This window comes from Grus americana, chromosome 2 (genome assembly GCF_028858705.1).
Source record: "Grus americana isolate bGruAme1 chromosome 2, bGruAme1.mat, whole genome shotgun sequence".
In the NCBI taxonomy this organism is placed as follows: Eukaryota; Metazoa; Chordata; class Aves; order Gruiformes; family Gruidae; genus Grus; species Grus americana.
The window spans coordinates 134,511,493-134,537,781 of NC_072853.1; the positions used below are offsets into that span (position 1 = coordinate 134,511,493).

The 26,289-nt window shown below is 39.5% G+C and overlaps 1 protein-coding gene across 1 annotated transcript in view; it reads right to left on the reverse strand.

Annotated features, from left to right (window-relative positions):
• Nucleotides 1–26,289, reverse strand: part of DNAH11 (dynein axonemal heavy chain 11) — a 150,199-nt gene that overhangs the window by 52,660 nt on the left and 71,250 nt on the right. Inside the window, 5 exon segments of the mRNA XM_054815055.1 lie at nt 5,831–5,999; nt 7,892–8,077; nt 15,158–15,380; nt 25,172–25,313; nt 26,137–26,260. Coding sequence (XP_054671030.1) covers nt 5,831–5,999; nt 7,892–8,077; nt 15,158–15,380; nt 25,172–25,313; nt 26,137–26,260 — 844 coding nt within the window.

A 26,289-nucleotide genomic window follows, 5' to 3' on the forward strand; every position in this document is an offset into this window, starting at 1 on the left:
TTTTTTCTGATGAGGGTGGTGAAACATTGGAACAGGTTACTCAGAGAGGTCGTAGATGCCCCATCCCTGGAAACATTCAAGACCAGGTTGGATGGGGCTCTGAGCAACCAGATCCAGTTGAAGATGTCCCTGCTCATTGCAGGGGGGTTGGACTAGATGACATTAAAGGTCCCTTCCAACCCAAACCATTCTATGATTCTAAAAGCTGGTGGGTTTAAGCCTCAATGACAGCTGAGTTTTGCAGTGCCAGGAGTCCCATAAGGCAGCCACTGCTCACTTCAGTAAAGCTCCTGTGTACTCCACATTACCTAGCACACACAGCTGCTCAGGAGTGAAGCCTTGTACATAGTGAGGATAACGTGATAAAGAGCTGGGGACAGAGGGATGTGCTGGCAAATCAGCTGTCTACGGTCATTAGAAGTTAATAGGCTTCTCGGTGACTTATGACCTCATATTGTATCTGCTATTTCTGTTAAAGCAGTACTTTAACCTCTGGGTAGCTAGATCACATTTATTCTCATTGCTCCAGAGAAAAAATTCGGTATACAACGTTCCTTTCTTCCCTGCTGCTCTGAATCATGAAGCATCCCTGCACGTTGCTCTGCCCTTTCAAGGACAATAGCATGAGACAGGATGTGGAAACCTGCTGATTATCTCCTTTGTGGAGAAAACACACCGAGGCTAAAAGAGATTATCAGGAAACAGAATAGCTTTGGATTGGTGTACCAGAAACCATTTCTGTTTATATTTATGGACAAATGTCTGTATCATCACAAAGAATCTTTATCTGGGCTATTATAACAACTGGATATTCTCCATCATCCTCTGCTGCTCAGTTTTGCAAACTGAAAAGTAAGAAACAGGTACTGAAGTTTTATCTGCTAAAAATGGTTTATACTTGAAATATTCACTTTTCAAATTCTCTTCTTAACAGGCTGCTCTGATTCTGGCCTCAACAACTTTGCCTTATTCTTATTATCATGTTAAATATACGTGTAGTTAATCTGATGAAAAAAAAAGTTTTACCTTTAGCTTACTAAAGAAAATATGACACTTCTACACAATTTTGGTAGCACTCACCAGGTTGACGGTGAAAGGAATATGCGTCTCTCGCAGACCAGTTCAGTGTTTGTAAGACTAAACCTCTAAGCTTAATTAACTATTGCGTAGCACGGCCTCCTCTCCTTCAGGGCAATGAAGGACAGCACACTACCACAGAATCTTGTGACAGGACTATGTGACAGCTTTATACAGTTTCTATTCATTTCTGTGAGACTATAATAAACCGCATACATTTTTCAAATGGCTACTGGATTAACAGATCATGTGTGATACCCAATTTCTTGCACAGAACACTACAACAGAAAATATTGCAAGTAATACTTTCTTTGCCATCTTGATATCTAAGGACATAAAAGAGAGGTACAGCTGTGAGAAGTGTAATATATATTTATGTATTTTTTTTTCTTTTAGATAAATTTTTAATATATCTTGCTGAAAAATTGCTGGTATGAAGACTGTCTTTCTAGTGGATGTACCTCTCTACCAGATGTTGATCAAGCATGTCTGTAAGGATGTGAAATACTACCCATGTGTACGGATGCTTTTGAAAAAAAGGAGCCTGTAAGCTTGTGAGGACACATCAGATAGCGAATACTCCTGGTTGCCAACAAGAACCTGAAGACCACTCTTGAGATACAAAAATTTAGAAGGGCTCCTGTTTAGGACTCTATATAATAATGCGGGATGCAAAAGAGAGAGATTTAGTAATGAAGAATAGGAGACCGATAACATATCTGAAAGAAAAAGCTGGGGAATATTAGGGCAGTCAGTTACTTTTCAGGAGTTATTGACCCCAGGGGAGAACTCAATAGTTTATGTCATTTCAGTAGGTAAGCTGAAAGTATTTAATGATCTATGTTCAAGTACAGAAGCTAGACCTAAGCAAGAGATGTTTCAAGGAGGCAAAGTGCAGGTGAATCTTCACTAAGATTCTGAGAGCCATGATCTTTCCCCCCACCCCACTCCCCCATTTTTCCCCTTTAAAGGGCTCCCTTTTAGAAAATCAGTGAAAATAACAGGGAGCCAATGGTCATTTCTAGTGACACACCGGGGTTTCACTAACCAGTACAACACTGACTGCATCTTTAGGGTATAGGTAAATATATCAGATTTGTCAAACCAGCCTCTATCTTTTGGTAAACTGAACCTTTTCTTTTAATTCCTCAATTCTAAGTCTGAAACCATAGATCTCAACAAGGGAGAGAACAGCAGAAAAAGGAAATATCACATATGAAAACAGTGTACTTACTTAATGTCAGGTTGGGAAATTAAACAGATACCAATCCAAGCAGATTTGTCAAAACAATTATTTTGGCTTAACAATGGCTTAGATCAGTGACTTTACATCGGCTAGCATGAGTTTTAAGTGAAACCTGAGCACCTCCACAACTTTCTGCAATGATTTAATTATCTGTTTAAAAGCTGATTATGATTTCATCGGTGCAAATTTATCTGGTAGAGTAAGCCTGGAGGGTGTTCTGTATCCTCTGCAATTGCATGTTTGGAAGATTATCCTACACGTTTTTAAGGATACATTGCCTGGGGCTGAAGTTAGTTATATTTGGTTCATCTTTATCCTTGTACCTCATGCTCATCTCATAGGCTCATTTCCTGTCAGGTCTTGCTTAAGCAAAGTCTAATTACAGAGAAAGAGGATATTACAGTGTTCAAGATGTTAGTACTTGGATCAAGCACCGTGCATTGGCAGTAACAAGCCTCTGTAAGAATATAATATCCTTGCAAAACGTGTTTCTACAATTGTCAGGGCCACTTTCCATGTCTGCATTTATTATATGAGACACACAGAGACACTGTCCGTGGAAATAAGAAAGATTAAAAATCAATATGCATTGCATTACAAATGACAAGTTACTAATAAAGTTAAATCCTTCCCCCATCTCTTATGAAAGAAAAGTGCAGAACTGAACCAGTGTAGCTTTTAGGATGAAATTCCCAGTGCTTATTGGTTTTCATCTTAGCCACAACATGTTTTTAAAAGTAATTACTGTATATACAGTTGCAGCTTTGGTTTGTTTTCTTTTCTCTAACATGGTTTGAGACCCATGTTACTGAAATTAACTTAAAGGGAAAAGTTTAGAACAGCTAAGATTCTCCTTCTGTTAAAATTTAAGGATGCAACCAGGTGAACAAGTATTACATTCACAGTGCTTCTAACATGACACTGTATTTTCCATTAAAATGAACAGCTTATTTAAGTCACACAATTTGCATTACAGTTCTCTCTTTTTTCTTATGCTTAGTTATTATTTGCTTGTTGATGCCCAAAGAAAATATGGTGGGTTTTTTGGGGTTTTTGTTTGGTGTTTTGTTTTTTTTTTTCTTTAAGGGAGGAGAAATTGAACAGAGCAGGTTGCAGGTAAGCCTTAGGACAGCAATTCTCAAATCTACTTGTTCTCAAAAAGAGATGAAGGAGCTTTTCATCCCTGTCTCCAGAAGTTTAGTCCCCTTCACATCAATAACTTCTATGGTATAGAGCTCTTCAATGATGGCTAAATTGTTAGAAAAGCTGAAAGCAGTGGGCCCTTAGCAATCAGACCACGAGTAGAGTGGCTCAAATATACCATGTAAATAAAGAGTGCACTTCAGCTGAGGGAGGTAAATCAAAAGAGCTAGTCAGTCTGGATCCATCTTTGCCCCTAATCCCCAGCTCGTGTCACCATCACCCATATACCTACACCATGCTCTGCATGTTTTCTTCCTTTGAGGGGTAGGTCCCATTTTAGGAGGCAATGGCACATGCATCTTCATCTGTAAACCACTCTGGCTGGCATCATTCAGAGCATACAAACGGACAGTAAAATGACAGCAGTGTTACTGCCCTCTATTTTAAATCCTCCGCAGTGTCACATTCACAGTCAGACCCTTGTTGATTACTATACAGATCCGTAGCTCTGCCACATTTATGGGGCATCCAGACTGACCCCACTTTTCCTGATGAGTCTGATCTAAAGTGACTTCCACTTTTCATCTTTTCTTAGGTAATGCTTTGCTCTACCGCAATACCTCCAAGGTATTTACTGGCTTAGTGTTGTAAAACTCAAAAACCCCTTATAAACTCCAGTTTGAAATCTATAGAACAGGAAAGCCAAAATAATTTTTTAAAGGGTGACAAATTTTAATCAATTATTAAGAGTATTCATAAATTACTTAGCTGGAAGATGTATTCTCATTTGCTGATTATTTTCTTTTATAAAAATTTAGAAGATTAATATTTAGAAACCATCATCAGCCTTATGAAATAGTTATAGATTAATGTAGCACAAAATGACACTCTCATTTCCAATGAAAACATTTCAGAAGTGCAATGAACAGGGGAGTATGATGATCATTAGTGTCACGCAGTGAACTTCATCCCTGAAAGAAAGTGGCCCAAAGATGTGATTATTCCACAATAATCACTCTGTGTGTTTCACCTACTTGCTTAATGAAGTAATTAGAATTGTGTTAAGGGTGTATTTTGATCATCCAATCCCATTAGAAGCATATGGAACCAGTACAGGAAAAACACCACTGAAAAGTGGTTGGTAGGATGTTGAAGACATGGTCTAGTAGACGTGGTGGTGTTGGGTTGACGGTTGGACTAGATGATCCTAGACCAATTTGTACAAGTTTAATTAATTGCACTATTTGGACTTCAAACTTCATAGCAGTTTTTAAGTCCTATAAAAGATATGGATCAGCAAAAGACTGAAGTCCACAATTAGCATAACCCAGACAAATATAAAGGTTCTGATCCAGTCTTCATTTATGTCAGTGTCAAAAATCACTTTTCCCTCTATAAAATTAGGATGAGATGTTAGGTCATTGGAAAAGTACTAAATATCACCTAATACTAAGATGCCTTTAAGAAACAAAACAGAAGAGAATGAAAGACCATTTTGATTGCTCAGACAGTATAGTCTTCCCTGTTGATCAGTATCTGGAAACTATTTACAAAGTTCCTGGCAACTTGAAGTTTCCATAGCTCAAAATCAGGCATTAATAACTATTATGAGTCAATTAACATTTTCTGTCTGCAGTATTAATAAATGACACAATATACATCAGAATTTGTAGCAAAATGCCAGAGCTGAATGAGCCCTTTGGACTTTAAAGGCAGAAGAACTTCATTTTACAGCATTCCATACTGCTAGTGTTTTATTTAAAAGCCCTGCTTGTAACAGTAGATGCAAATTTTAGAGTCCAGAAGAAATTATGCATTTCTATTTGTTCTGTGGTGCATGTAAACTTCTATGTTACCAACACAGATGTTGATAACTAGTGTTAATATGCTGAACTGAGAGCAAAAAGAAGATGATTCAACACTGATGACACATATTATAAGGAATGCTATTATAATCTTAAAATTCAAGGTTTGCACCTTGTAATATTGTGAGATACTGAAATGAACTTCTGTATCAATTGAGTTGTTCAATTTACCTAGAGCCTCAAAGCCTTTAGAAATCTGAAATGCTCAGAGATGACTCTCTGACCTTTACTGTATTACAAATATGTCTGATTCTCAAGATCCACATCCATTAAATGCTTGAATGAGCTCAGTATTTATTGTTCTTTCATCACATTAAAACAGCTAAAAGGTTGGGAAAAGGCATAATGTAAAGAAAGGTCAAGTGGTAATCACGGTGTGAAATGCTGTTACATGTGTAAGTATAATAATTCTTCAGACTTTATGCTCCCTGGAGAGGAAGTTGTTCAAAACTGTTCACCTAAAAAGGTTTATTTTGTGCTAAATATAGCTCAACAGCACTAAGTGGGGGAATTAGACTGACCTTTTGCTCCTCTGCATCTGCAATGGCCTTTTCTTGGTTCACTTTCTCAGTCTGAAACCCTATCTGAACAATCAAAGCTTTGGCATCTTGATTTCTCAGTTGCAGTTCTGCCTCTTGAGAAGCCAGTTGGGATTTTAGATCTTCTACCTATAGGGCAAAGGTAATGCATTATTCAGGAGCAAGGGGCATTAGGTACAGTCATGGAAAGATTATACTACATGTGCCCCCAAAAAATGAAACTAAACCCAAAATTTATGTTTCATGGGTCTCAGTACACAAAGCGTTATCTTTTCCTCCTTCTGTTTCCATTTGACAGCCCCATGTTTGTAGCTCACAGAATTTTGCTGACGGAAAGAATTTAATAAGAACAGCCTAACTGCTCCCACCAGGGACCCCACAGCTCCCCTGAAATGCTTAGACGTTTGTCCAGCTGCTGAGGTTGTGTTTGTCACCAGGTGTCTCGGCGGTGCAACAAGGCCCTGCTGCAGCACCTAGCAAAGACGTGAATGTAAAAGCAAAAGGACGTTCTGGGAAATGCTTAGTAATCACTCTGAGCAGAGAATTCCAGCAGAGGTTTGCCAAAAGATTCAGACAGACTCAGAGACTGATGAACAAAGACTACCTGTTAGTTTGTTGAAAAAGCAATTTATTGCCTGCCAGGTAAGAAACCCATATGAAAATATCCAGCGACAATATCTTCCCACATGGAAAGGAAATGTTTCAAATGTCTGGGGTTTATTTTTCCCCTGTCCCTCCAAATATTTTTATCTGACAGCTATTCGTGATAAAAGGCTATATTTTAACCAGAAGGGACTCTTGTTAACCTGATCTGGGTAGGGGTGATTGATAAGACAGAGGAAGACAAATATTAGAGGACTTAAACTCTTAGTACATGGAAAAGCTGAAATCTGTTACAAAACCTACAAAATTTACCTTTCCAAAATTTGTTCATTTTGCAATGAAAAAACAAAACTGTAATAAGAGCCATAACAGATGACTGTTGAGATCCCAAATCTCTCTACTCGCTTAATTTTTCAACTTACTTGAGCTGACTTTGTATCTTTTTCTTTCTGAAAAACTAAAGGGTGCTGCATTTGGTATTCTTGTGCAGAGTGCAGGATAAAAATGGTTGAGCGTTCAAGTACCTGGCTAGATAGGAGCTGCGGCTCTGTCTGCTAGCACAGCATGTGGCACTTGAAATCGTCAAATCACAGCGTGGTCATCGTCAAATTAGAATTCAGAGAAAAAAAATTTTAGTCTTTTACTAGTATAGGATATCTTATTAAAAATAGACTTTAAAAAGCAGTCATCCTTTCCTGCTGACCTTTTTTTTTTTTTTTTAGGTATTCAGCTTGAAAAGTGGGAGTAAACCAGCCAGCTCCCATTATTAATCTCATGCAGTAGCACAAAGGTGCAACCTCATGCAAAGACTGCAACTAAGCATTTCATTTACAGGTTTGGTTTGTTTTTTTTTTTAATATAAAACACGCAGACTTTTTATTCTTAATAAAGAAATTGCTGGACTACAGCTTCCCTTCAGCATCTGCAATAGGGATTATGGAACTCGTAGCGGGGGGCAGAGGGAAAGGCTTCAAAGCAGTTTCCCCTCCCTTCTGCCATTGTGGACTGACTAGCCACAAGTCAACCGCAGGCAGAAGCACTGACTGGGGGCTAAGCGGCACTACCCTCACAAGAAGGTGACGAGAGCTGATGCAAAGGCTCCACACTCGTTCCTCCTGCCTTTGTTACCCCTCAGCTGGTCACTGGCCATGCACAAAATCCCCACGTACAGAAGTGCATCTTCTCTCTGTGGCCCAAATGGATGGACTTCTCTTTCCAAAGACAGCTAAAGAACTCAAAGAGCTTCTATGTGAAGAACAGAACCCAGTTTCCAAAATCAGGTAATTTCAAAGAAACAAAACCTGCCATCCCCACAACTAATAAGTCTAATGAAAAGGCACTGCAACAACTTTTGTTAGCAATGAACCAAAGATTATTTACAAAGCATGAAAAAAAAGGTTGTGACTTTCACAGTTTACCTGGAAAGCTGCTGCCTTCCGCTTCTGCATGCCATTCACCAAGTCCTCCATGTGTCCTGACACGTCCTTGCTTTTTCTCTCTAGAAGGATCTTATAAGGCATGATTTGCTCCAGAAAACTCTTTGGAGTGGTGTAATTGTATCACCTTTCATTACGATTGCATTTCATAGACTCATAGAATCGAATCTTTAAGGTTGGAAAAGATCTCTAGGATCATCTAGTCCAACCGTCAACCCAACACCACCACGTCTACTAGACCATGTCTTGAAGTACCATGTCTACATGCTTTTTGAACACCTCCAGGGACAGTGACTCCACCACCTCTCTGGGGAGCCTGTTCCAATGTTTGACCACCCTTTCAGTGAAGAAATTTTTCCTAATATCCAACCTAAACCTCCCCTGGAGCAATTTGAGGCAATTTGGCACTCTCTGTATTGACACTGGTGAAGCATAAACCATGAAATCACAAATGGAGTCCTGGATAAGAAGCTGAACATACCCGAGGAACAAGAACAAATGTAAACACAGGAGCAAAGAAATGTTTCAAAAATTAAGTATATCAATGTAAGTAAGAAAAGGTTACATTTCTAAGGATGGCTTGTTCCTAAGACTATTCTTCAGTCTACCCTAAAAATAATTTTGTCAGCATGTAAAAAACATTAAACCAAAATGAGCCTCTTCCAACTTTTTTGCATATAAATTAATAAATTCTGTGCTGGCATTCATTAAGTCTTCATCAACACAGAAGCTCAATGCTTCAGAAGACTTTCTTTTTTTTTTTTTTCTTCCAAATAAAGGATCCTTACAGCTAAAACCAGAGATTAAACCAGTCACTATACTGCTATATGTAGAGTTAATACTATATCGATTTTCTATTTCATTTCTGGAAATTTTGCTTAAGAAAAATCCTGGACAGGATAAAGAAATACAACAGAGTGGTTACTCTAATCACACTGATCCCTACATACCTCACATATCATCAAATTCCTATTCAAAGTGAAGCACATTTATGCCATTAACTTCAGACAGAGCAGAACTGGACTCCATGATTTAGATTTATGAAGTTGTACAAATCCCTGCTTATCTGGGCTTGTCCAAGTCAGTGATAAACTAACGCAACCTAGTAGGAGGGTAAGATTAGACCACTGCGGAGTGCTTCTGAAAGCTGAGTCTCTACATACCATAAAATGTCAGAAAATTGCCAACATTTCTGTGCTGAAGAGATCTTCTGCCAGTTTGAAGGGGTAGCTGATCAGAAAAGTAGTTAGGAGTTAATGGAGTTCAGAGTCACCCCGAGCTGTGACAGTTGATGCTCTTCCCTCCCCTATGTGTCACCCAGGCACCAAACCACAAAGCATGCCTCCAGCTCTCAGCAAATCTCCGCACACTGCAGAAGGGACGCCAGAACGGTCCCGCGGCCCCAGGGGGCTGCATCTGGTGCCACACAGCGCTACACGGGGTTTCTCATCACAGGGAGGAAAATGGAGCCGTGAGACTGGAAAATTCTTTTCACGTACTGTAGGATAACCAAGCAGGCTAGGCATATCTAAAATAGCTCCAGATAGTCATTTAAGTCATATGTTTCTGAGCAAAATGAAGAGGTAAAATGCCCGCCTTTATTCACCTCTCACAGCAAGGAGAGAGGGAGATCCAGGACTGAAGCTCAAAGGTCCTTTTTCTAAATTTTTTGAAAACCAAACCAGCAAATACAATATACTGCTACCCTACTTTGAATCAGAGTATACTTCCCTAGGTTAAAGATGAAATAAGAAACACCCAAAATTAATTGTTGTTTGTTTTAAAGCACCCTATCTACCTATATTTCTAGAATATATTCATATACATGTCTAAGCAAGAGTACTGTATGCAAAATTGACAGGGAAATACTAAGAAAACCTATTTAACTCCACCATTGTAACTAACTTCCATTTTGTCCTCTATGACTTCTAGCATACTTAACTTTATAATTTGTGGAGTCACATCTCCCTCATTTTAATGATTATTTATTGCATTCTGTACAAGACAAACCCAGTTCAATTAATCAAGGGAAGCCTAAAAATCAATTAATATGAATTAAATGAGCTACACCAACTCTTAGGAAAGTCACACATAATTTACCAAAGCATTGTCAATAATGCTTAGGGAACTTTGGGAAAATTGCTCACGAGTGGCTGTTGATGCAGTTAAATGTTTTAAGCCTACATCATTAATATTACAATCAGGTTGATGCAGAAAGACTTGCCATTTTTCTCAGTAAGAGACCTCATTATTTTCTTGTGACTTTTAAAAGCTAGTTTAGAAGAATACTTATTTCAACTATGATTACAAAAACAGAAATTAAAACAAGGACTAAATAAAGAATGATTTTCACTGAGGGAAAGCAAAAATAAATTGCTTTGCAAATAAAAAAATTAGAACATCATTAGTTGAGGCAAAGCTAGCATAAATTAATCTTGAAAAAAAAATGTTCGTAAAAGCAAGGCTGGTCAGCAGGAATGGACATTTTATGCAGATTTAAGCGGCGCTTGGCTTCCAACTGAAATATGTTTCAGCCTTTTTCTCCTTTTTTCATTGTTTGTGGCACACACGCACCCCAAAGTACAGCTCTTCCTCACGAAAGACAACGTCCTTACACATGATCCTTATGAGAGGTCTCTACTCAGCAGCCCTGAAAAGCCCTCTAACAACAGTTTCATTTGTAAATCAGTGAGGGAAGAAGTGGGTTCCGGTAGAGCTGGAAGTGGCCCGAGACAACTTGTCTCAATGGGGCAAAATAACTATTGTTATCAAGCTTAACAAAATGGCACAGCATGGGAGACACGCTGAGCCAGAGAGCAGCTGGTTGTAATTCACACTGGTTTTCAGAAAACACTAATCGTTCCCAAACAGACCTCTTTGAGGGTTGGTCTTCCCTGCATTTTCAATTTGTCACTTTCTCTTATGATAAGGTCAGCGGTGACAGCACTTCCTGACATTAACAGCTGTGGCTTTTAAAAGGGTCATTGTGGAACTACTAATTGCAGTAATTTCATTAGCATAAATTATTTATTCTGCCATTCATTTATGTCCAGGGTTGGGGTTTTTTTTAATACTATATTGTACTTCTCAATATATGCCCATTCAGGGTTGTAGGCAAAGGAAATTATTATTGCTAATTTAGCCGCCTTTACTTAAAAAAAAAAAAAAAAAGCAAACAAAAAAGAGTTGATACAGTAACAAAATCTGATTTAACTGCAGTTCACCATGAAGCATAAAGTAGCTTGAAGCCAATAATGAAGATTAGGCTGGTACAAATCAAACCCATTCAATAGTTCTAAGGACGACTGAGTAATAAACGTATATACAATCTGAAAGAAAATACGAGGGTGAAGTCTCTTCATTCGTATGCAGTCTCTCTGTTCTAGGCCTTGGCTGACTGACTTTTAAGCGTGCAAAAAACCCCAGTGCAAGTTATGAGTAGTGTTTAGACAGGACTTTTGCCTGCATCCTCCTTATGACTTTCCTCGAGATATAAATTAGTTATTACCAAACTGAGAAATCTCAACCCTTGGCAGTTAGAGACAGCTGAAACACGCCAAGCAAAGAGCAAAAAAGACCGATGCCACTGAACTTGAATGCATCCTGCAGGCAGTTATCAAAACTGAGAATAAAACCAAGCTAGCATTTGTCTTAAGGAAGAGGTAACTGAGAAGTGAGTGTGGGGAGGAGTGGGGGGGTGTAAGAGGTAAGGGGAGAAGGCAGAAAAATTACTTCAGGCATCTTCTTTGCCATAAAACATGTTGCAAAATACTTTGGAGTACAATAAAATAAGAGCGTTATGAATTTCTCCTTGGTATGCTTAACAGCGCGCGTGCTGTTTGGTGCTAAGCGCTGGAGAAGCAGCATACAAGACAGCAATGGCAAAACATTCAAAGGAGACGGCAGAGATGTTCAGTGCTGTTATTGTCAAAGGGATGGATATTAAACAATCCCAATTCTTTTATTCTGTACTCAGTGCTGATATGTGAAACCAGCTGAAAGTAAGGGAGGTTGTGCGTCATGCTGAATTTGGAGAAAGAACCATTTAAAAATACTATAGAACATGTTTTATACCAAATGAGATATAAAGGCATGTTTGTAAGTTTGTTAAGGTCAGTAATATGGATCTCGGAATCACTGAACAGTGTTTCTTTTCTTGTGCTTTTTTAAAATGTAAGTTCAACAGTTTGAGTACTAAACAGAAGAGGGCTCTCCTCCTTGCTTCTCTCCCAAGAAATCAAAGACATCTAGACTGATTAAATTTCTGATACTCTCCATTTTGCTCCAAATATCTCTGAACTCACCATCTCTTGTCCTTAACCCACACACTGGCCAACGTCTTTCTAAGTGAGGAGGGGCGCATGGGACCTGTTTTCAACAGGCACCATAATTAGGGAGGATTGCTTGCTCTCTCTGTTCAGATACATTCACACAGGGCAGAAGGGATGTTTACACGATCCTTCATAGCACACACTGACACTGCAGCTCACCATCTCCCTGCTGAGCTCAGCCTGGTCCCCCTCCTTCCCTAGATAAACTGTACCTTCCAGAAAAGTACCTAGACTTGATTTGAAGATAAAGAGATGGAGAATCCAAGATGTCCTTTCCAACTCCCACAGTCACCGTGAATTTTATATGGTTTTCTCTTACCATAAAAACCCAGAAAATTTCCAGTTTTTGTGCAAGTCATGTAGATACGATGTCATACTTGTAACAAACTTTTAAGGGGGGTGGGGGAAATCATTAACTTAACTTCAAGCTACCTTAACTAAAAACAATCTGTAATATTATTACACAGCGATAAGCAAAAAAGCTAGAAATTACTAATGTTGGGTGGTTGTTTTTTTTTTTTTTTTGAAACACTGAAGCAGGACAATTAGGAGCTATGTGTCAATTATGCCAAGATAATCACTCAATAACAGACCTGGCACTGCTCATCATAAAGGACAGCACCATTACAGTATGTTTGAGAAGTCCAGGCATACATGAGCCCTGGCTAAAAAGATTTCTCTACTAAGAACAAACAAAAGGCTTTCCTGAAAAATCTAAAATGGAGCAAGTGAAAGAACGTATCAACCTGCCAGCACTAGGGAGGAGAGAAGGAGAGGAGACCAACTCCTATAAATCTTCGACGGAGAGGGGATGGCAGACTGCAGCTAAGATTCCCTCTGTTCTTCAGGGTGGTCCTTTTCCCTCGTTCTTTCACATCCTAAAACACCTCTACAACACTCCAGTCCTCCCTCCCTTTACTAACTGTTTTTCTATGACAAGTCTCCCTTCACTTCCCTTTTACTCCTGCTCAGACTCTCTGTTGTACCCCTCTCCTCCCTTTCTAGTTCCGTTTTGCTTCTCTTCTCTCTCTTTTGGTTGAATGTCCCTTCTCTCCCCCCATAACACTGTCATCGTTTCTCTGTTATTTCAATGTCTCTGTTCTGGGTTCACTTTTTCCATCACTTTCAAATGCTTCCCGTCTCCTCCTAATATTTTTTTGCATTCTGCTGTCTTGTCTGTTGGTGTGATCATCAGCTGCACGCACAGATGTGACTCAGGCACCCAGTACTGCTTTACGTAAGTTGATGACATAGAAACCTCAACTCACTGTCAATAAAGTGTCATGTTATTTTGTTAGCTGCCATTTATTTCACTTGCTGGGAACTGAACAGGAAATATATTTACCAGGAGCAGTTAACAACAACGTGCAAAACAGACTCATAAACAGTTGCTTGGATCAGTGAATTCTTTCCTAAATGCCTACAAAAGGAATTATAGAGGAACATAATCCTTACATAAAAAAATATTAAACTCCCCCAAACAGTTTCAGTATTAAAAGTCTAAATTCTGATGACCAGATTTCTTTTCAAAACAGCAAAATATAATTAAGGATCTGCAAAAAAAAAAATGCGTTTCACTCAAAACAAGTTCTGTTGTCTTTTCTCCATGTAATTCCAGCAGTTTCTTTAAAATAAATGGGAATACATAAGCTGGTGTCACATTAAAAAAAAAAAAAAAAGGGTAAAACACACACATAGTCCACCAGACCACAGACAACTATCCTAGTAACACTTCAAGGCTGTTATGAGCCGTTAAAGCAGACGACGCTGATGGAAAATACAAGGGACACGGATTTGCAAACGTCTCCCTTTCCCTTGCAGCCCTATAGGAGGCATCCGTATGCCGCCGGAGCGCGGGAAGGAGCCGGCAGCGAGGGAGCCTCTGCCGCCGGGCCGGTCCCCCCGCAGCCGGCCGGTGCAGCGGCCTCTCTCCCTCGCACAAGCCCCGGGGAGGGGAAAGGCCCGCGGAGTACCCTGGAAGCATCCCTGCTGTCTTCCTCAGCTCTCTCGGCTTCATTTCCTGACGGCTCCATGTATTTTGTATGGGTTTGAATGGAGGACAAGAGCTGTGAACGCATCAATCTCCCACACGGAGATCTGCCCCGGGACTGGCGCTACCCTTGGCATTCCTGAAATCCTCAGTCTCTCGTGATTACAAATAAATTACGCAAATAAATGGCCTCAAATATAATAACACTCCAGAACGACACTACTGCAACTGCAATTGCTGAAAGAAAGTAAATCTTTTCCAGCTCTATGTGAATTAACCCACCAGCAAATACCTGAGCAGTTTCACCGCCAGCACGACAGTGCTGTCCCACGCCAGGTGGAACCACAAAGGCAGCTTGTTAAAGCTCTTAGAAGAATATGAGAATATTCCTTTACCTTGGAAGGAAACTCACTAATGCATGATTTTTTATTATTTTTTTTCTGCAAACAAACAAGTCACAGTCCAGATCAAACAAGAACAAACAGAGAATAATTGCCCAGATATTAAAACTCTAAAGGCATTTGCCATGTGGTTACAATGGACATTTTCACCTGTTAGTTGCTGAACACAGCAAAAACTCTTCTTTAGTTACCCTGGACTGTGGACTGCAATATTTCAGCCTCACTTGCTACAGCACTCATGAATGTATTTAACTGTACTGAAAAGGGTTAAATAAATTCTGTATCTATAAGATCCTAAAAAGCCTAGAATTGAATGACCGTGCTATGAATTACGTGCCTCTCTTCTTTTCCCCTCACTTCTCTGGCTGTGCCAGACAGCTCTTTAAAACTCTGCTGAAGGAACCGGGCAGTGACACACCATAAGAATTCAGCTTTTAGCAGGGGTGAGCTTGAAAAACACCAAAGGCAACAAGTATGCAAGAAGGAGTAAAAAGAGCATTGTGGGTTTTTTCAGCTTGTTCTGTTATTGATCTTTCAATGATCTCCGTTGCTTTCTTAGAAGACTGACGAGCTTGAAACTCTGTACCTCGACGCCCTTGGCTTCCTCAATGAGCCTCCTGCTGACGGAGCGCAGGGCCTCCTGCGGCCGCTCATGAAACCAGTCAATAGCGGTGCAGTTAACTATGGATGGGAACTTCCGAGCTCGCGCTCGCAGCGTGGCACCGGCAGGATGGAAACACAGAACGATCCACAGAGAGGAGGGAGGGAAAAGGGAGAGAAAAGAATCACACGGCAAGTTGAGGCGATCAAAGAAAGGCATGCAACGAACCATGGCCCAGTGCCGGCCAGTGCACAGCTGAGGCTCCAAAATAAATTTTGCAGCTAATAAACTTCATCAGCTAGGATGTTACCTTGGGCAAACAGGTTTTACTCCCTTTCCACTGTACAAACACAGTGTACTTGCAGCTTCCTTCCCCTCTCTCCACGTTGGTGTCAGTTACTTGGTTTGATAGCTATAAATAATAATGCAGCCACAGGGACTGCCTGGCGTGCAGACAGCCAGAAGGCGCATGTTCAGCTGCTGATGGTGACACAAACCCAGTTCTTGAGTTGCTAAATCTATTCAAGCCACTTCCTGTCATTTTAATATGCGCTGCAACCCCGTTAAAAGAACAGGAAGAAAAGGAGATCAGGATCTTGGTTTGTATGTGAATTTTTAGGGACTATTTTTTACAACAGTGGAAAGGGATGTCTCATTCAGGGTAGGCTAAAATAGTTAAAGAAAAACAAATAAATCTGTGATTGGCTGTTAATATCACCAAGCCTACCCAAAGCAACTCACATTTGGGAAGGAAGGGTTATTCTAGTCTCTCAGTCATATCTGTGGACCTACTTAGAGTCATTAGCCTGTGTTTTGGCCGTTGTGTTTGCTTTTAGTTAATTAGCAAAATGACAGACATCAAGCTGTTAAGACAGGACTGGAGTATCTCCTATAGGCTTCTTATGAAATGAGCTATTTTTGCTGTACAAGGCTTCTCAAACCATATGTCATTGATATTGTTAATTCCTATAGAAAATATCCAAGTGGTATCAGAACAGATTATTGCTTTCCCAACAGCCACAAGAGTCAGGCCAGAGCCAAGTCAAGCATGGTAGGGTAGTGACAGATTTATTCTGCCTCTGGGGTAATCAGGAATTAACATTAAGAGAAGACTGGATGAAAAAGGAAGAACAGCAGAAAGTTGAGAGAAAAGAAGGAAAAAAAGGAGTGAAGAAAGGAGGAGGTTGACCTGGGACAATACTTCACTGGGTTTTAAAGCAGTCAGAGAGGAGAGAGAAAGTGATGAGTAGATAATACAGTGGAAGAAGCTTCTATGGTATCTGGAAAGAATATTACAGGGAAAATGGAAAAGACTCACCACTATTTCATAGTTTCTAAAAATGCATCTCTGCACTGGAAAACACAAGACAGCAATTTCTGCAATTAACCTTTAGTTGTTAAGTTTCACTAGAACTAAGTCAAAACAAGAAAATATTTTACCATTATTCAGAAAATGCTCTCAAAGAGAAACTGTTTCCTGGGACATTTATAAATTTTCTAAAGCTTGGTTTTTATGCTGAACCACAGGGTATGTCCTTTTTGTATTCCCACCCTTTTCAGCAAAATCAATTAAGAAATGGCCTCTGGTTACAAGCACTGATCAGACTGCATCTCACAAAAAACCTTCTTTGGCATGGCTCCACAAACTGAGTGGAGTTTTGAGATTATTGAAGGCTTCAGATCAATGACACCATTTTCAGAAGGGTGTGATATCACCCCATGTAACAGCAAGAAAAGTACAAGTGATCCCTTCTTCTGGGAGCCATGGTGGAAAGGCAGAAGATGGGTGAAACAGTCTTAAAAGAAAAAAAGAAAGACCTGAAAAAAGGGTAAGACGAAACAAGGAAGGCAAACAGAAGCAATGATAGTCTCCCATGTTGTGACAGACAGGAAGAGAAATGATGCAGACTAAAATAGTAAATGGGGCATAAAATAGAAAAGAATTCACTGAAATCTTTACTGGTGAGTCAACCATAAATATTCAATAAATTAGAGCCCCCTAGCCCATGCTCTAGACTGCACTGCAAATTAACTGCATGTTCCACCATTTCTTAATCCATTTACTACTTTATATTTCTAAATGGAGGGTATTCACTAGCACCTATTCCATTTCCAATATGCTTACCTGATTCACAGAGCTACAAGATCTCATAGTACATTTTTTGTCTGTCTCATGGAACGGGATGTAGAGGACTATTTCATGTTACAAGAGAGTTTTGAATTGCTGTAGTTATTCTGGTCTCCCTACTGATCTAGTTTATTGTCAAACAGAGAAAAACACATAAAATTCTTCCAACCACAGGTGATTTGCACATTTGTCTAGGAAGTACTTGAGAATGTGTCAAGCAAGAGAAACCACTGGTTTTAAATCACTTGTCACCTTTGACTCCTGCAAGAATTCAAAACGGCAGTGCATGTTCTCATATTTGCAGGAAGATAATATTCTCCCCCATCTTCAAGAATTTAGGCAGAAATGTAGACACCCATGCAGAAACACAACAGAGTCCAGGTTGTCTAGGGATGTTATGAAGACAGGATGATCAGCAAGTTGATCTAAGGTACAGAAGAAAATGTCATCTACTTTGAATGTATTCAGCACGAAGAGGCAAATGACAGAAATGTCCAGGTAGAAATCTATTCTAGCCAAGTGATGAAAACTACATTAAAGTGGTCCAAAGACCACAGAAATATCTTAGAACTTACAGCAAAAAATTATCAGGTTGATGAGAAAGAAGGGCAAACAAACACCGAAGAAACAATCAAAACAATACAAGAATAAATGATCTCCACCCCAAACCCCTGAATCAGAGAAGAAATGTACATGAAGAATCTGCTAGGTTTGTTTCACAATACTGAAAGACCTTGGACATTTCTGTGAGTTTTCTGAAATGTCTTCTCTGTTATACCATGTATCCTTCAATTAGACATTATTTCTCCCTCTCATTCATGTCACCTCATTTTCTGAAAAAGTTCTATGTGCAGTTATAATATCGGAGGCATGGAGAGCAATGTTGATGCTTGGGGCACCTCATTTTCTCCTCACTTATTGCTCTAGCAGCCACCTTCTCAGATCTTCCTACCATCCCTGCTGTGGTAGCAGCAGTAATGAAGAGCCTAGAGATATCTGTCTCCTCTCTGATGTGCTTCTCACAAGTGCCCTTGCTAGAGCAGTGGTGCCAAACTGAATCTGTCACAACTCCAAAGCTGCAAACCATACACAGTCTTGCTAGAATTTACATCTTCTACACTCTCCTACACTAACATTGCTCATATTTGGACTTAACTCTCTACTGGACTGCAAGAAGAGTCCAAATCAAAGTCTTGGACCGCTTGCCAAACACAAATCAGAATTTAGTGTTTTCTTTAGCCTTGTACCCTAAGTAATATTTTATCCTAAATATTAAACAATTGTTTGTATGTAATGATTACTATTTATGCCTATTTATATCAATCTTATGTTGAACTTTAGGGGAGAAGGTGCTTTCTCTATCCAATGTCATTTGTTAGGAGAGATTTAAAAGAACTACTTCTACCTATAAGGAGCTGCATTAGGTTATATGAACTGCAGATCCCCAAGAAGATAATACTGGCCTTTCAGGATTGTTTACTTTTAAATTTATCCTGGCATCTGGATTTACTAAGTCATACTCATACTCATCTGTTCTCTTCTTGCGCTTGGCCACTCTTCCAAAAAAATTTCTGAAAGTTTAAAAGAGAACATTAGAGTAGAATGTTCTAATCTTTGTTCTAATCTCGTATCCACATCTCCTATCTTCTCTTACCCAGCACAGTACTATTTGAGCTCATGTGGATAACCACAGGACACAAAAGCCTCTCAACAGTTAACTTCCGTAACAAATAAGTACAGAACAGGAGGTGAACGGTGACGAGTGAAGACAGGAGAGAAATGGTTGAAGCAACAGCACATCTAGCATAAGTTACTAGACACGGTAAGCGAGTCCTAGTGAAAGTCTTTGCAAGAAATACCAGGCACACACTAGTCCTACCAGGACTATTCAGCTGGAAAGCCTGACCAAGAAAAAGGAAATAAAAGTAAGTATCCTGGACTCAACTGTCATAATGTCCCTGAGAGCAGCTAGTTTAAAGGGAAGTAAAAAAAAAAAGGCAAGATACATTGATCTTTTGCTTGCATTGCAGACACATTCAAATACCTACCTCTTATTTCACAAGTGCAGACTACAAAGTAAAAGGTAACACTTGAAAACAACTGCTATGAAGACTAAGGGAAGAACTAGATGAGAGGATCAGCAAAAGCTAATAAAGAGAACAGCAGCAGATCTGAGTTCGAGAAACCTTGCAGAAAATGAAGAGAAACAAATCCAATTTAAAGGTAGCAATAAGTAAAACTACTTATCTACACGTGAACTTTGTAGATTATCATATCAGGATGAAATTTAGAAGAACAATTTTTTAATCCTTTAATAATTTACTTCTTGGAATAGCTAGTTCTCGAACTCAAATTTAAATATACTACTTAAAATTACCATTACTTTTCTTTAAAACACTGAGTTACAACTGAGTGATTTTATTATATTGTATTGTTAGGCAGGAAATTCCAGCACAGCCCTAGCTATAATGTAACACCCTAATTAGATAACTATGTCTTCATTAATTATTTTTTGTGGGCAATTAAAAAATAGGATACATCATATACTTGAAAAAGTAGACATAAAAAGAAAGTAACCGACTCTTCATCATGACGTAAACTTTCTATCTCCTTTAGCTTTAGTGAAGTTGGGTAAAATCACATCAGGCAAGGATTTGATGCAGCACGTCTTCAGGGTTCATTTGCATTCCCGCCAGTAAATTCCCAATATTATAAAGGAACTTGTGCACTGCTTTCTTTGCATGCAGATTAATTGAGATGTCATGTGATCTGATAACAAGAGAGCTGTGAGGAAAAATGAGTAATTATTGCTGACTACATTTTGACCAATCTTTGCTTAAGGAAGAACTTCATATTTGGAAAACATTTATCTTCTGCCCGGGCCATAAATGACAGTCTAATTTGACACAGGAGAGAAAAAAAAAAAAAAAAAAGGGAAATTCTCCATGTAAGAAATGCTTCATTTCTTGCAAGACAACCAGGATACAAATATTACAGTGAGGGTATTTCATATAGTAACAGAAAAACTTAGGAAGTTCTCCAAGATAGACTCATCCCTTTGAAAGAAATGTGGATTGAGAGGGACTACGCAAGAGTCTTTCATCTGACATTTTTAAGATTTAAATTTGCACAACTGAGTAATAAAGATAATCAGTGTGGACAAAGACCTGGTACCATGTGAAATTAATAAACTTCCATGTAGCATTCACCACTCCCAAGAACACAAAAGACTTCTTTTCTCAAATGCCACTCTCACTACAGACGTGGTTTTTTACACTATGTTTTTCGTCTCAACCTCCTCCTGCTTATCTCAGATATGCAAGCTCTCGAGATTGACTGAGTGCTTCAAACAGAGCAAGACAAACAGTGTTTCTTAATACGAATGAACTAAAGAGCACCTTGGCACATGCTTAAGACTGCTGGTCTGACAGGACTCATCCTAGTTAAGTGTTAGCACACTCACTTGCACGGTTTTCCCATGTGAAACTAAGCAGTGCTGCAGCAGGATTAAGGAGGTGTGCAGACCGGGAATCGTCCCTAACCAGCTCTACACTGCCGCCATCATTCTGTGAGCAGAGCGAGGGAAAAGCTAAGTCACATGGATGCCACCCACGTCATGCCACTAGTCCTCAGGACCACAAAATACACCTCATAAATGTACTAATGTAGATGTATCCTTAAACATCAGCTCTCTAAGTACTCAAGAAGAGGTGGCTGACATCCAAAGGAGAAAAGCCTGGAGCTGTTTATAGAGAAACAGGAACTCCGTAAGAGCCTGCCAACTACAGTGCTACAGTACTTGGAAATCTTTGATAGCTTCCTGGCTGTCTAATAACGTAACTGAGCCTTCATTCCGTAGGAGGGCAGTAACCGTGTGTCTGTCCCTGATCCACCCGCCTCCTTGGTGGCAATTGGTCGGCGAGTTCAGAAATTAGTTGGGAGGTGAGATTGATCAAGTGATAGGCAGCACGATCAAATGAAGCTGTATTTCCTATTGAATCAGACAAATATAATCACATCTGGGGTTAATATTAGTTTAACATAGAACCAGAAACCCTAAAAACATGGTTCTCTCTGGCTGGGATTAAAGCAGCCAGGCTGGTAGGCATGCGTATTTATGCTCTCAAAGGAAAACCCATGAGAGCTCACTAACAGCTGAGCTGTGATGGGGCTGCACAAGCTCCTCTCGGATTCCCAGATAAAAGAGATATTCTGTCAGTGGCGAAACAGACCACAAGGAAAATGCTAATACGTCCTGATGAAAGAGGACTTGGAAATTATTTAAAAGCAAAGTAATAATAATAATATGGACAAGATTGCCTGTGGCGATGCTGGGCACCTGCCCTTGCCTATGTTTGACATTAATTCTGGCTGAAGCATGAAACTGCTTTACTGCTGAGTTCCTTCGAAAATGGGAAGCCAGCTAAATACTGACAGGACTATGCAAGGAGACGACCATTATAAGGATGTAATGACTGAAGTAGTCTAGCCAAGTCCGTCCACTGGAGAAATAGCGTTTCCCTAAAACCAGCAGACTTAGTTCTTAATACTGGGACTTCACAATGGCCACTGAGAGACTGTAAACATTGAAACAGGAAGAAAATACACAATGAGGAAACTTGTTCAAGTAATGGGAGCAAATATTTGTAGTAGACATCTGCAGCTCATGAAGAAAACTGACTGCACAAAGACTAAGTAACAGAGATTCAGTTCAGAAGAAAAGCCATATAACACATACGGCTTTAGAATACATAGTAATGTTTAAGAGCACTGAGGAAATTGAGATAAGCTAGTAGGAAATGTAGAACTCGGAAAATATGCAAAGATGAAATGCTGTGAAGAGTATGTTTAGTGGAAAGAGTACATTTAAGAGTATGTGCAGGACGTGGATTGCAAGGCATTTACAGAATGGTAGCGGTTGGAAGGGGTGTCTGGAGATCATCTAGTCCAACCCCCCTGCTAGAGCTGGATCACCTCGAGCAGGTTGCACAGGATCGTGTCCAGGCGAGTTTTTAATATCTCCAGAGAAGGAGACTCCACAACCTCTCTGGGCAGCCCGTCCCAGTACTCGGTCACCCTCAGAGTGAAGAAGTTTTTCCTCATGTTCAGATGGAACTTCCTGTGTTCCACTTTGTGCCTATTGCCCCTTGTCCTGTCACTGGGGACCATTGAGAAGAGTCTGGCCCCATCCTGTTGGCATCCTCCTTTTAGATATTTATAAGCATTAATGAGATGCCCTCTCAGTCTTCTCTTCTCCAGGCTAAACAGCCCCAGCTCTCCCAGCCTTTCCTCATACAAGAGATGCTCCAGTCCCCTCATCATCCTTGTAGCCCTTTAGGCACAGCGTTCCCATTTTTGGGAAAATGTTGAAAGGTTGCCGCAAACCAAAGAAAAAATAAAATCAGGTGGAGCTCAAGAGACAGCAGGACTGACTGGCGATGCCTTGTATCTATGCTTTTGAGAAATACTTGCTTCTTCTGATGTTTATTTTCATTAAAAATTTTGGTAATGTGAAGAGTATTTAAGAGTGATTACTGCACAGACATGTGAGATATTGAAAAACTTCTGGAGCTCCAGTGAACCACTGTGAGCCTTAGAAAGTGTTCAGCCTATGCAATGCCACGCCTTAGCACTGTCAGCACATTACCATTCACAATGCGTGGCCATCAGCTTTGTTTGCTTGAGCAGCATTCTTCCTTTTAAATTTATGTCATCATTCATCTCAAAAGTTTTTTAAATCCTCAGGTGAATATATGTCCTCACACACACTTCAGTTGTGGGCCCATATTTTATAATGGTGCAATCCACTGTCTTTAACTGACGTACTTCTAACTTACACTGACGTAAATTTGCACCTACATACGTGGCATGTTCTCAGTACGTTAACAGCAGGATTGATTGCAAGTTCCAGACAGAAAACAATCAAAACAAACAACTCCAAACCAAAGAGCTATGGTGGTTCAAAGAATTGCAGCACCGTGTAGTTTTTGTTCCTGAGCTACAGATTCCTCATTGTAAATAGAACTGTAGGGTATAAGATGATGGGTGAGCACAAGGGAAATGTGGCTTAATGTAGGATTTTGGGGTTTTAAAATGAAATTGAAAAATGAGAATATATCACTTCACTAAGCTTTAACATTCTGAAAATGTCTAAATTCTCCCTCTTGTTCTCTTTCACATTTTATTAGTCTTTTACTCCTCAAATCTAGGGAAAGGAAAGGGCGATAGGTCACCCAACACTACCTAAAAGTCCATACAGATATCTGACAGTGTGTTAACTCATGAAATTTATGTCTCCTTCAGTACTATAATGCCTCTACTTTGCTTCCCTGCAACATGAATAGATATCTCCTGTTCTTGCCGCCAGAAGTGCTAATTTGCACAGTAGGGGACTGGTGAAATAGTTGCAAGGTAAAAGGCATTTGAAAGCTGGCTTTCAAAAAGCCCTTTTAAAAAAAAAGGAAAAGAAAAAGACCAAATCGTTGGGGGAATAAGGAAAACACAAAGGGAAAGAAATGGGAAAGAAAATGAAGAGGGATATTAGACATCATATTTTTTCCCCTGTCCTTTCTTAAAAAATGTACACAAATGCAACAGTCATGAAACAGAGACAAATAGCACTGACTAAAAATATATATACAGAAGGTAATCACCACTATTGACCATGTCACTGAAGTCTAGAAAAGTGAAAACAATACAGAATGTCTCCAGTGGCCTTTAAATTACAGAAGAAATTTGTGGAGGGACAGAAGTGATGGCAACAAAGTTAGAGATAGGAGGGAATATCAGTAAAACTAATGCAGGATAGGAAAAAAGAGAGAAGATGAGGGAAAAAATGAGAAAGTGGTATGTTATAAAGTGTAAGAACTTGAAAAAAACTCATAACCAAATAGGAATGGTCTTTAGATTGGCAGTGGTTAAACACTTCAGAAGAAGCAGAAAAAACCTGCACATGAGACTACTGCAGAGTAATCTGTTATGGGAAGGCTCTTATCATCCCCAGTCAAACAGATCAGTCTAACAGACAAAGTATGGGGCATATATTCCTTGTAAAATGCTCTCTGTCTAAAGGGTTAATGGTTTTCAGACTTTTAATGTTCTTATTAGCTACACACATGTTTCAGATGATGTATAAAATCGCATAAACCAAAAATACCTAAAGATTCCACTCCAAAACCAGCGTTCCCAGCTTCTGGTTTCCAGCTTTCAGGAGAGAGCTACGTTCAACCTCAACAGCATCAAAGGACCTATAAAAAGGGGTGCTAAGAGAGATATTTGTTTCCATTGTGGCATCATATTAAGACAAATTGTCAAATAGCTTTTGACTTGAAAATAGCGACATAAATATTTTTATTTTCCCATTTTTAAATGGCATAGGAAAAGTAGAAAGAATTAACATTTACTGTGAAATTTCAGTCACTTGCGCAAATGTTTAAGAGAGAGGGAACATATTTGCAATTGCACTAACTGCATCACTGACTCCTCATCAGCATCTCACTGCTCTCTGAAATGCATCTTTATATTCAAAACATAAGACCATGAAACTAAGATGCAGAGCAGTGATATAACTTTCCTATGAACAGGTAGGAAGACAGTAGCCAGGCCTAGGGGTAAAACTCGGTCTACATGAAGCCTCCACATAGAGAAGGCTATTACAGGGGTAATGTGAGAGGGGCAAATTCGATGTCACATGTCAGAGAGTATGTCTTTCAAGAGAAGTATGCCAACACATGTGGGTTTATAAGACAACTGAAATATGCTGTAACTTTAACCAGATTGGTACTACCTCTCTCCCTGAGATACGCCTTACTTTTAGCTGCAGCCACACTCTATTCAAGAAGAACCTCCAGCAGCTTTCTCTGGTGTCCATCAGGCCCAGGGCTCAGACTTCTTTTCTAACTTCTGTAACTATGCCCTCCATGTCTTCATCACTGAACAGATCTGGAACCTCCCCTGTAAAGAGACAAAGAGGTGGTTAGGAGATGCCTTACACAACACAACCTGAGAAATAATCTTCTACACGGTATTTGTCACAATGGGGTTTAGGCGCATAACTAGAGCTATGCTATGATAATAGATAGATCAAGTAACAAAACAGTTTCCTCCTGTTCCCCAGACCTTTTAATCTAAAAAGAACAATTCATTTTATAAGGGAGAGGAAACAACATTGTTTTAAAAAGACAAAAATTTTTGCCCTGATAGGAAGTTCAGTCATAAATTATGTATCCCTCAGAATAGTGGTTCCTTTTTTTTTTTTTTTTCCACAGGCTGTTAGAGAACTGTTTTCCAGTCTGGTTGCAAAAAAAAGTAATAATTTAAAAAAAAAACTTTCAAGATGCTCTCTAACTGTACAGCATGGTATTATATTTTTCTTCCACCCTATCTCCAGATCCCCACGTTCAGAGTCTAGATTCTCTAATTTTCAAAACATGGGTGAACCTGCATTGCTGTCCATTACACTTGTGTAGTCACAAAGACACTGCTTGAAGTCAGTGAAATCATATTAAAGCAAACATGGCATTAAGTCAAAGAGAGATTCCTATCTGCCCCCAAATCGATGGACTTATGCACAATAAGCCTTAGCAATTCGTCTCCTCAGTGGGCAATGTTTCCTTAAGCAAGTTAGACTCAGTGCTCAAGTTGGATGAGTTGACCTGGCTTCTCTAAAAGCTCCCCTTACAAATATCTGAGAGAAATAATCTCTTTAAAGTTGAATGAAACAACAGATCATTTGTCATTGGAAAAGATCTTTCAAGAAATGTGTTGGTCTAATCACCTGATGCCAACAAGTCATTAATCAGCACAAGAAAGCATTCATCTGGAACCTGGACATCTGTCAGCAAAAACACTGCGAGCATGTTCTTGGCACCAGTCTCGATGTACAAACTGGCAAGATCTACCTGTAAGGAAAGGAGGCAATCACTCATAT